Source organism: Papio anubis, chromosome 7 (assembly GCF_008728515.1).
Source record: "Papio anubis isolate 15944 chromosome 7, Panubis1.0, whole genome shotgun sequence".
NCBI lineage: Eukaryota > Metazoa > Chordata > Mammalia > Primates > Cercopithecidae > Papio > Papio anubis.
Genome location: NC_044982.1, coordinates 29,378,878 through 29,390,947, shown reverse-complemented (window position 1 = coordinate 29,390,947; position 12,070 = coordinate 29,378,878). Strand labels below are relative to the sequence as shown.

At 46.6% G+C, this 12,070-nt stretch overlaps 1 protein-coding gene across 4 annotated transcripts in view; it reads right to left on the bottom strand.

Annotated features, from left to right (window-relative positions):
• POMT2 (protein O-mannosyltransferase 2) overlaps window positions 1–12,070 on the bottom strand; it is a 47,424-nt gene that overhangs the window by 23,636 nt on the left and 11,718 nt on the right. For all 4 annotated transcript variants that reach the window (XR_004184846.1, XR_004184845.1, XM_003902100.4 and 1 more), the window contains 6 exons: window positions 8,208–8,312; window positions 6,564–6,672; window positions 4,704–4,812; window positions 2,975–3,134; window positions 1,337–1,443; window positions 575–657 (listed from right to left, as the gene is read on the bottom strand). Coding sequence is in view for 2 of the 4 variants with exons in the window: in XM_003902100.4 (XP_003902149.1) it covers window positions 575–657; window positions 1,337–1,443; window positions 2,975–3,134; window positions 4,704–4,812; window positions 6,564–6,672; window positions 8,208–8,312 (673 nt within the window). In the remaining 2 variants the exon portion in view is untranslated. The remainder of the gene's footprint in view (window positions 1–574; window positions 658–1,336; window positions 1,444–2,974; window positions 3,135–4,703; window positions 4,813–6,563; window positions 6,673–8,207; window positions 8,313–12,070) is intronic.

Sequence of the window (12,070 nt, the reverse complement as noted above, 5' to 3'; positions counted from 1 at the left end):
TATCTGTTGAAAGCCACACATCCTTCCAGGGCCTGACTCCAAGGCAACCCACATCATGTGCCTCTGATGCCCTCAACGACCCAGCAGCCGTGCTCCTTCACGCCTGTGAATCCCCAGAGCTGTGCTCCCTCTTTATGTACTTAACGCCTCCAGTCACACCGTGTGGAGCTCCCCTACACCAGGCTCCATCTCTGGAGGGTGAGCACACACTCCACTACCATCTGTCATAGGCGAATGGACGCGACACTCAGAAAGCGGTGCGGGAAACTGACAACTGGCTCTGAAGGGCCTGGTGCTGTTACCAGATTCTCTCTGAGTGACCTTCCCTCAGAGCTGGCTTGGAGAGCCACAAAGGAGAAGTCATTCTTTAGGGTCACAGAGCTTGCTGCTCAGGATGTCTTCCTCTCCTCTGTCCTGATTCACTCTCGAGTATTTTTACTAGATCTAACTGGGTCTTTCTCCCACCGTGCCATCACAGGCTAAAATAACCCAAGCCATCACATTCGTCTTTTCCAATTCAACTCCCAGGAAGCCCCTCTGCCATCTACCTTTGTAAAGGCCCAGAGACACTCACGTTCAGGGATGGAAGCATTGTGCAGGTTGTTCCCTGAAAGCCGGGCCTGGAAGGCAGAACTGAAGAAACCGTCACCAGGGCCACTGTGGGAAGAGAAAGAGCAGAAGAGAGCCAAGTTAAAGGAGTGAAAATGTGATTTCCCAGGAGCGCTGGGAAGAGCTCTGCTCAGTTAGTTTAAGGGAAGTAGAATCAGATCATGGGACAGAGGTGGGTGATGGAGTTGGAGAAATTGGGGTCCAAATCCCAACTCAGCCACTTACTAGCTGTGTGACCTTGGGCAAGATAACCCTGTTTAGCCTTAGTTCGTCGTTTATAAACTAGAGATTTAAAGAAACCCAGAGAAGTCACAAGTGATTGTGATTAAATGAGATAATGTACACAAAATGCAGAACACAGTTCCTAATTCTCAGTAGCTACTCATGAAGTGGGAGCTGTTGCTGCCGGTGTTATTGCTATTGTTACCCTCACTCCTACTGCACATCTTATTGTTGCCTATCCCTGCTAAGTACAGGGGACTCTGTTTAGAGATAAGGGACAATTTGGCTATAAGGAAAATAGCTTCTTCCTTCAGGTTAGGGTGCTGCCTTTCTGAGCCCTTAGCAGACCCAAAGGATAGAATATAGCGGGAAAGAAACAGGAAAAAGCCCCTGGGTCCCTCTCCTATCATTTTAACCACAGACCCAGAACATCACCCAGCCCCTCCACAGGCTTAAGGGCAAAAGGAAAACCAGAAGCAAGACGCTGCAAAGGCTCTGTCCCTACCTTTTACTCAGCACCATGAAGTGAACAGCAAAGGTGGCTGTGTAGAGAGCCAGGGGCAGCACTATGAGGCACAGGACACGAGCAGTCAGGTGTTTTCCCACAGTCACCTGCAAACAGAGGCCAGCGGGGGGTGCCAGGCACGTGAGACCTCATTATTCCTTATGCACTATGCATGCATTATATATAGATTTTAATGTGTAAGTCATAATCATAAAAAATGGCCAAGAGGAGAGGAGAATATGTGGAAACCCTAAGCCTTTCTATAACACCCACCACCCAAGCACTACACAAGATAAACATGGGCCAGCCCTCTGCTACTTCTCCAGGCTCCACACCCAAGACCCTAGCCTGCCACTGTGCCAAGGACAAGGCACTGCCTGCATCTGCAACATAGCTGCTCACCAGTCCCCTCCATGTTCCAGGGACACTGACCTCCTTGTACTTTCCCAGTGCTTCCTCTGCTGTCCCAGCCCAACCCATCACATGGCTAATGGTTCCTTATCTTCCCAGCTTCCTCCCAGAGGCCTTCCTGGATTGCCTGGGACTGGCCTAGTGCCCTTTTCTGTGCTCTCCCAGCACGCCTGGCTGACTGTAACTGCCTGCTTCCTTATTTCTCTCTCTCCATTGACCCCAGAGGATGGGGACTATATTGTATTCATCTGTATATTCCAGCGCCTCACACACAGTGGATGGTCTTCACATATTGTCTGAATGAATGAATGAATAAGTGAATAAACTTGTTAGGAGTTGGTTCGGAGGTGATGGAGCAGCACCACAGCAGAGTGATGGCCTGGGGCCAACCTAACCTGGGTGTGACTCCTAGATACACCTCTCACTCCCCATGGCCTTGGGGAAGTCATTACCTCTGTACGTCTTCATTTCCTCATTTGAAAATCAGGGTAATAACTCCCCACCTCATAGGACTATTATGAGGGGTAAATGAGATAATGGAGGTAAAGCATTTCACATAGTGCCTGGCATAGAATCAGCCCTTAATAAATAATAAACCGTAAAGGCCCTTACTGGCCTCCAAATATGGAGGCTGTGGGTCAGGAAATGAAAATTGTGAGTTCAGACCAGGCTCGGTGGCTCACGCGTGTAATCCCCGCACTTTGGGAGGCCGAGGCAGGTGGATCCCTTGAGGTCAGCAGTTTGAGAACAACCTGGCCAACACAGTAGAACCCCATCTCTACTAAAACTACAAAAATTAGCTGGGCATCGTGGCATGTGCCTGTAATCCCAGCTACTTGGGAGGCTGAGGCAAGAGAATCACTTGAGCCCAGGAGGCGGAGGCTGCAGTGAGCCGAGATCAGCCACTGCACTCCAGTCTGGGTAACAGAGCAAAACTCCATCTCAAAAAGAGAAAAAAAAAAAAAAAAAAAGGCAGACATTACAAAACAAATGCAAAAGGAGACTTCCAAGAATGTTAATCCATCGTCTCCCTTGCACCCTATCCAATCCTCAGCCAGGCCCACTCCTTGATGTCCTGCTGTCTGCGGAGGGTTGGGGGTCCAGCCCACCTGGGACCCAGAACACAGCCACTCTGCCGCCTGCAGCAGAGACAGAGAAGGCCACTGGCTCCTACTCAGCAACATCAGGGAGCAAAAACATTTCCACGGCAAACGCTTGGGTGCTCACCAATGAAAGACTGAGGTCTCCGAACAGGTACCAAAGGTCTGCAATGGTGTTCAGCCCCACTTGAAGGATGATAAAGAGGCCAACAAACTTGACCCCTAAAGCACCAGCAAGACTAACACCAGTCAGGCTGAGCCAGAACCACCAGGGGGCAGAGAAGGGCCTGAAAATCAACAAGACAGAGTTCAATTTGGCAGCTGGAACCAAAGGAAAACGCAAGCGCAGCAGGGCACAGGGCAGTTCTCAGACTTGGAGAGGCTGTGCTGTGCCCTGTCTTGGGGGCTCTTAGCCTCAAGGGACCATGGCGTGGCTCCAGGGAGGAGGCGGTCTGTGAAAGCTCTGGAACGGCAGGCAAACCACAGTCTGAGCGCGCAGGGTATTTTTCTGGGGAGAGTGTCCATAGTGCTCCTGGCTAAGTACAGGGCTCAGGGTAAGCGGGGGCTCCTTCTTCACGAGTGACCGGTCAGGCAGGAGTGAAAGGAGAATCCTTAGGTGCTCCTGGACTCAGGCAGCCCTCTCCTTTGTGTCACCTCTGCCCCTGTCGAAGGCAGCATTTACTGAGTGCTTACTATGTGTCAGGTACCATTCCAAGTATAATACATACATTAATTCTTCTAGCTGTCACTATAGCCCACAGCAGATCGTATGTCACTAGGACCTCTTTTTGCATAGGAGGAAATCAAGAGACAAAGAGGTGGAGTAATACAGCTAGCAGGCAGTGGGGCACAGTTTTAACCCAGGCAGTTGGGTCAAAGTTAGTGCTCCTGACCATTTTGCTGTTTGTATAGCACCTAGTACTCTACGCTGTGATTCTCTGGCTCTCTGGCTGCCTTCTCCGCCAGAGCGAATATTCCTTAACAGCCAAGCCCAACAGAGCTCTGTACATCCAGCTCCTAGCATAGTACCTGGCACACAGTATATATACTCAAGAAATGGTAGATGGAAGTGGATGTGGCGTAACCAGAACACCCAAAGCCAGAGTGGGCTGAGATTAGCACAATGGAGCTTAATGAGCCTGGCTGTGCCAAGTTAACGTCCAGAAAAGCCTAGGAGGCGCCAACTCTTTTGGTTTGAATAGAATGAATGACTTATTCTACTTTCTCAGAAGTAGAAGGATGATCTGGAAAAGACTATTCTGGAAGTAGACTGGACCCTCCAGGTCAGCTTTAGAACTGACCAGGACCTGGAAGGATCCTCTTGGCTGGTATGGGCCATTCAAACCAACCTTTATATACGCTATTCCCATCATTAGGTCAGGACTGGATGCAACCACTGAGGGCAGGGAGAGAGTTTCCAGGCAGTGTCTACCCTGGTGCCCTCCCTTCTAGGACAGAGTATGTGAAGGACAGGCCTGTCCTGGCATCTCCTAACCAGCACTGGTTACGAGAGGCAGGTGGGGAAAGCATTAGGATCCCTCCGTAACATCCCAAAACCCCTACCCAATTGTACTCCATTGTAAACATGATAAAAATACGCTTGAAAAAGACAACTGACATTTTCTCAGTCTTGAATATGGCAAAAATAAAATCATCTGTAGAAAACTTCTTAAAATCTATTTTTATGATCTAAAATGGACAATCTAAGTTAAAAAAACAAACAAACAAAACGTATGCTTGCCTCAAGCTCAGCTTCAAGACAAGTCTCTGGGCATCCACCCTGGCCCTGGCCATTACAGAAGTTCTGGAGCTGCCACAGCTTCCGACCCTCCCCTCCCGGGGATGGAGTTTCTGACCTGTTGGCGCAGGAGTTGTACTTGACCATGCTCAGCATGGCAGCCATGATGAAGAACATCAGGATGGGGTCAAGGAGGATGTACTGGGACAGAGTGAGGCATCCCGTGTCTGAAAAACATGAGCTCCCTGGTGAAAAGGCGAGGTAAGAGAAGGGCCACCTGAAAACCAAACACCCCAGCAGTAGGAAACAGTCCCTCTTGCCAGTTAATTGAGTGTAAGCACTTGTACAGTCAGGACTAGAGTCAACATCAACACTGAGTCATCGGGGAGGTGGAAGGCCACAGCTCTGGGAGATATCAAAGCCCAATGACAAGAAGCAGTATCTCACACTGCCTCTAGGCCCTCAACCCAAGAGAAGATCATGTCATTCACTCACTCAGACCAGCCCTGAGACGAGTTCTCTTCCTCATTTCCACCATCAAAAAGGGAGTCCTGCCACTGCTCATGTAACCACAAACTATCTACACCTATGATAGAATCTTATCATTTTACATGAAGTCTCTCTTGGTGGTTGATTCTCCAGACAGATGGCAGAATGATCTTCTTTTTTAACTTAAATCCTTAAATCTCATTATGTCATGCTCCTGCTTAAACCCTCCAATGTCTTCCAATCTCACTCAAAGTAAAAAGTTCTCATGACAACTGCCAGAGTCTGTGTGGTCTCCCTACCCATCCAACCTCATCTCCCAGCACCCTCTGCCTCACTCACTCTGTCCTCGCCATGCCAGCCTTCTTACTGTGATTTGAACCCACAGAGCTCCGCACCGGAACTACAGTACATGCACTTCCCTCTGCCTGAATGCTCTTCCCTCAGATCTCTGCAGGGCTTGATCCTTTGTCTCACTCAGGTCTCTGCTCAAAGCTCCCCTCTCAGAAGCTCTTTCCTGACTACCCTGTCTAAAATAGTACAATCTCCATTATTCCATCCCTTACCCTGCTTTATTTTCTACCTTGCACTTGTGGCTTAGGACATCACATGACAGACTTATTCATTTACTTGTTTATTTACTGTCTGCCCATGATGGGGTAAACTCAATGAGACCAGAGTGCCTCATTGGTGTACCCTCTGAGACCGAGAAAAGTGGCCGGGAGCAGGGTAGGTGCTTGAGAAATTACTATTGAATGAAAAGTGCATAAATGACTAAATGAATGAGTAACTGAAGATGGAAATTCAAGATACAAGGAAAAAGCCACCAGTCGTCTATAGAGAAAGCCAATAATCTTGCAATCTATCTGTCAAAACAAAGCAACATATCTGTCAAAGCAAACCCATAAAGTACCCCATTTAAATTGGTCTAGATTTCTTTAAATGTTAAGCTCCCCAAGGTCATGAATTCACTTTCATAGGAACAAAGCTAGCAACAGGATCAACTTCTACGACGAACTCTCATTTATCCACATGAGGATTATTATCCAAGTTCCCATTTTGCTATCACTTGCCACCCAGCTATTTCTGCATTTACCTTTATATTTAGTTGAAACTAGTTTAGGAATGCAAACTAATATTAACCTAAGAGAAGCAAAATTAGAATTATAAGCTTCCTTCAAAAACAAACATACTCACAAATCTATCTTATTACCCATTCCAAACTCAATTGTGAATAACGTGGAGGTAAATCTATTCCTTGGGATTACTCATACCGATTCTCCCCTCCAAAAATATAAAGGCTTGTTATATATATAACTATTGATATACATTAAGTATTACTAGTGAATGAGCTTTGTAGTACATTTTACCCAATCCTAAAATTAATTGAACTGGACCCACAGATAGGACCCTTGAACGTACTGATTTTCAGCTACATTTACAGAGTGGCAGTCCATTTCCCAAAAGCCATGGCATGGCTAAGACAACTTACCAAAGGTGAGGAGGGCAGCGGTGAGCAATGCTGCCGAGAGGGACTTAGACAGATCCAGTACAGTGAGGTAGGCAAAGGGGACCAGCCAGGAGCCGAGGAATGCACAGAACTGTGGGAGAAATAGAGAAGCTGTCAAGTAACAAGCTGAGCTAGGTCAGGGACCTACTGGACTCAGTACAACCTAACATTTAAGACAGGGGACCTGATGAAGGCATGACTTTGGTGACCTAAAGTCATCTAGGATATCTATAACTAAGAAAAGAGTATTGTAATAGTGAAGAGCCAAATCAAGCAATATGTATGTTCCCATTAAGCAGCAACTTGTACACTGACGTGAAATCAGCAGAGTTCAGCCAGGAAGGTGTGGGTAGGAGAGAGGGAGAAAAGCAACCAAGTAGCTACACACCAGGAATAGAGAGAAGGGAAGCAAATGAGTGTTATTAACACAGAGATAGGAATTGACAGCCATTAGCTTCTATTACACAACTGTAGGTACAAGTTGAGAAAGACCCCTCTGAAGGTATTTCAGAGAATTTTAAGGAACCCCTAGTTCTTTTCTTCATTTACACCAGAAACCAGTCTTTAATCTACACAATGTACATATTTTGATTTTGGAAAAAGGGATTGCTTGATACTTCAGTACCTGGATGCCTGTTTGGTTTTTTGTTTTTTTAAGCTGCCAGCCCTCTTCTATCCCCTACCTGTCCATCAGAATAAACAGACAAGCCAGAATAATGGGAAATTCTTATGTCTGGTTGTTACATCCAATTACATATGGCACGTGGTGTTCAAAAGTTATTAGGAAGACACAGAATCACTTAAGAACATGAACTTGAGGGTAGGACATACTCCTTGTTTAATATACCACAATATGGCCATGCAAATCATCTAACGATGAGGCCAAATAAGCACACAGTCATTTATTTAAAATGCTATGAAATCCTCAAGGAAAGGGGCTTGTAAATGCAAACTTCTCTGAGAGGTCCACACTGGAGGTCAGCTTCTGCTGGCTTCATTCAGCCACACGTTCGGGGTTCCCAAAGAGTTGGGTGTTAAGGCCCTGCCATGTTCCACCAAGGCTGGTGCTGTGAATTAGGACACACAGGGACTGGAGCAGACATTTGGCCTCCCTTCAAATAAGGCTGGAAAATTCTGTGTGCCTGAAACCTTCATTGGGAAAGACACAGGAACATGGTGACAGGGTGTGGGCATGCTGAAATCTTCAGAAAAGGCTCCGAGATGTAGGCAACACTCCAGCAGCTGTGCCTGTGAGGGGAGGAGCAGGCAGCGTGCCAGTGCATGGAGGCACCACTGGGGCTGCAGGAGACTCCTGACTGCCCGGGTTCCAGGCTGTTCTCCAACCTGAGGTCTGACAGTACACCGGGGCAGGGCAGCAGGTGACAATGCGTGCTTGCTCCTATCTATGTCATCTCTGTATTATCTGCGGCCTCCTCTTCCCTTCTTTCTCACCTCAGTTCTGACTATCTACACCACAGGGGAGGGTCTGATCATCCTCCCCTCTCGTCACCACCCAGAGTCCCTGTATTTACACCTGCCACCACTCCAGGGCTGTTAACTATTAACATTTCTGATTTAGTGTGGCCCCAGGGTTCAATCAGTCCATATCAAGTCAGGAAACCTTACTCCTCTCATTCCCATGTAGCTGTGATGCTCATATTTATCCCCAGGCTTCTGGAACAAAAAGGTACCATCATATCCACTCAGGTAGCCAGCAAGACCTATCAGCATCTAAGGAGAGAAGAACAAACAAAAAGATGAGAAGCCTTTAGGAGAAGATTCCTCTGTCCTCTGAACTTCCCTCCAGCTGCACCCACAGACTTTGGGTTCCCTTGACAACTGTCCATAGAAAATGTTGCTGATGCGACATTTTCTCCTGCAGCTGCCACAGAGCAAAGAATCTTTTGTCTATAGAGCTCACTGCTTGAAACAAAACCTCTCTTGTATTATGGCTGAGTTCTGGGAACAGCACAACCTAAACACTTAGGAAGGAAAAAGAGCCCCACAATTTGAAGGGCAGAGTCAGTAAGGGGCCCTCTTATTCTGCTTCCCTTCAGATAGTATAAAATAAAACAGGGCAGCTCTTGGGTCATGGGCAGAGGCTGATTCCTGGGGAACTGGCCTTTTGAAAGGAAAGTGAGGTTCCAAGTCACGGTGAGGGAGAAAAGGGACCAAGGAGCTACATACCAGGAATAAAGACAAGGGAAGAAAACCAGAAAGAGGAATGCAAAGACAGATGCATTTGCCCAGAGGGGAAGAGAAAAACTGCCAAAGACCAGAGGCTGGTTTCTCCCATTCCTAATATTCCAAAGGAGGGCAACGTTGGTACCTCCCAAACCAGAACAAATCAACTAGAAATTGAGACTGTGAGTCATGAACCCTTCAAAACCTTTGACAAGATCGGCTCTGTCTTCTGTATATTTCCTTGGCCATCAACATTGTAAAATTCTATTTTTCGCATAAGCAATCAGAAGCAGCTGAAGTATAAAAACTGCTGGCAAATACCAACCATCTGGGACAGCCCCAGGCTGCTCCAGTCTGACCCCCCGGGCTCTGGCGGGCTGGGTTGCGGGAGGGAATACACTGGCTGTGTGGGGAAAGTCTCTCTTAGCTACACTTGTGGGACTTGGATTTAGGCTACTAACCAACCCACTATTTTCTCTAAGTAGTTCTAAACAGAGCCACGCTACCGCTCCAGGTCAAGGTACAGAAGCCAAAGTTTGGCCGAAAAAGACAACAAAGACTTGCTTTTAAGAAGGAAGGCGGGGACCCCGGGGTCCGGACAGGGTCATCCAAATACCTAGATGAACTAAAGCTGCCAAGTGGCAATAAATGGATCCCTCTTCTCACCTGGGATCTCGCAAGACAAGCTTGCCTGGTGCTGACCATACATTTCCAGACTGCTTGGCTGGTCTGGGGTGAAGAAATGCACAGATGGTTTGGACCTCAGTGCCCTATATTCTAGCTCTTTGATCACGGACAATACTTAATATCTCTGAGCTATAGGTAATAAAAACTTCCTCCCGGGGGCGTGAGGATTAGAGGTGATGCCATTAAGTAAACACCTAACACTACACCAACCACTTAGCAGACACTCAAAATTCAGTTCTCTCTCAGTTCCCTTACGGTTCAAAGTAGCTCCAAGTTAATTTCTTCTTTTTTTTCTTTTTTTTTTTTTTTTTTTTTTGAGATGGAGTCTCGCACTGTCCCCCAGGCTGGAGTGCAATAGCACGATCTCCGCTCACCGCAACCTCTCCCTCCCTGGTTCAAGCAATTCTCCTGCCTCAGCCTCCAGAGTAGCTGGGATTACAGGCACTTGCCACCATGCCCAGCTAATTTTTTGTTTGTATTTTTAGTAGAGACGTGGTTCCACCATGTTGATCAGGCTAGTCTTGAACTCCTGACCTCAGGTGATCCACCCACCTCAGCCTCCCAAAGTGCTGGGCTTACAGGCATGAGCCACTGCGCCCAGCTGTTTTTTTATTTTTTATAGAAGTTTCGTTCTTGTTGTCCAGGCTGGAGTGCAATGGCATAATCTTGGCTCACTGCAACCTCCATCTCCCAGGTTCAAGTGATTCTCCTGCCTCAGCCTCCCGAGTAGCTGGGATTAGAGGCACCCACCAACACGCCCGGCTAATTTTTGTATTTTTAGTAGAGAAGGTGTTTCACCATGTGGGCCAGGCTGGTCTTGAACTCCTGACCTCATGATCCACCCACCTCAGCCTCTCAAAGTGCTGAGATTACAGGCGTAAGCCAAGGCGCCTGGCCCCAAGTTAATTTCTTAACTAAACAACTCTTTCAAATCAACAGAAAAAAAAGGAATAACTTACTAGAAAATATGGCAAATTCATAGAAAACAAAATACAAATGGCTAATAAACATATGAAAAAATGTTCAACCTAACTCATACAGCCATGCAAATAAAAACAGTGACATGTCATTTTTTACTCTCCAATTGGCAAAGTTTTTTTTTTTGAAACAAAGTCTTGCTCTTGTCACCCAGGCTGGAGTACAGTGGCGCGATCTCGGCTCACCACAACCTCTGCCTCCCGGGTTCAAGCGATTCTCCTGCCTCAGCCTCCCAAGTAGCTGGGATTACAGGCACCTGCCACCATGCCCGGCTAATTTTTGTATTTTTAGTAGAGACGGGGTTTTACCATGTTGGCTAGGCTGATCTCAAAAACTCCTGACCTCAGGTGATCCACCCGCCTCGGCCTCCCAAATCCCATGTTGGGATTACATGCATGAGCCACCGCACCCGGCCAACAAAGTTTTGAAAGTATGATCATACCAGTGCTGGCAATGATGTGGGGAAGAAAACACTGTCATACACTGTTGGTGGGAATATATATGATTACAACATCTTTGCGGGAAAACTTAGCAATATCTAACTCAATTTTAAATGTGTATATTCTTTGATTTTTTAGCTTGGCTGCTGGGAATTTTTCATATATACCTTCACAACTATACAACGATATATGTACAAGGATGTTCACTGCAATATCTTTTGTAATGGCTACAAACTGGAAATAACCTACATGCCGCCCACCAACTGAAGAGGCGTAAATACTTATGGCACATCTACATAACAGAATGACACACGACCATTAAAAAGAATGAAGCACATCTTCATATGCTAATGTGGAAAGAAGATATATCATGTTTCAAACACAAGTTGCTGAACAATTATAGTCTTATCCCATTTGAGTTTTTAAAAAGAATTGTGTGTATATATGTGTTGTTCATATGTACATCTATAAAAACATACACGCTTTTATTTGCATAAAAAATTGTTAGAGAAATATAAGAAACTATTGACAAAGATGACTGTGGTTACCTCTGTGGACTAGAAATGTGGTGGCTTCTGACACCTTCTGAAGGAGGCTTCTGACCTCGTACTTCCTTCTGTGCTGACTGCATTTTCTGCTATGTGCAGGCTTTTTTATGTTTTAAGTTCCTGTAGGACTGGAGCTGCCAGATGCCTAGGGCTGGGGGCCAATGTGAAGCAGCGGGTCTCGGCCTCAGTAGCGAAGGAAAAAAATTCCTGCTTGCCACTTGGAGGGGTTTTGATTCCTTGACTGGCTTGGCCTCAGAACCTGCAGAAGCTACTGTGCCCTTTCACAGGTTTCCAGTTTGCTCATCACTCTCTTTCAACCAGACAGAACACGAGATAAATTAGGGGTGCAGATGCACTCCCTGAGGGCAGCCTGAGAACCCTCACACTTCTCCCTTCACACGGGCAAGGAGATGTGAGGAAGGCATGGCTTAGGTATATTATTATTTTATTTTATTTTATTTTTTGAGATGGAGTCTCGCTCAGTCACCCAGGCTTGAGTGCAGCGGCGTGATCTTGGTTCACTGCAACCTCCACCTCCCAGGTTCAAGCTGTTTTCCTGCCTCAGTCTCCCAAACATCTGGGACTACAGACGTGTGCCACCATGTCCAGCTAATTTTTGTATTTTTAGTAGGGATGGAGTTTCACCCTGTTG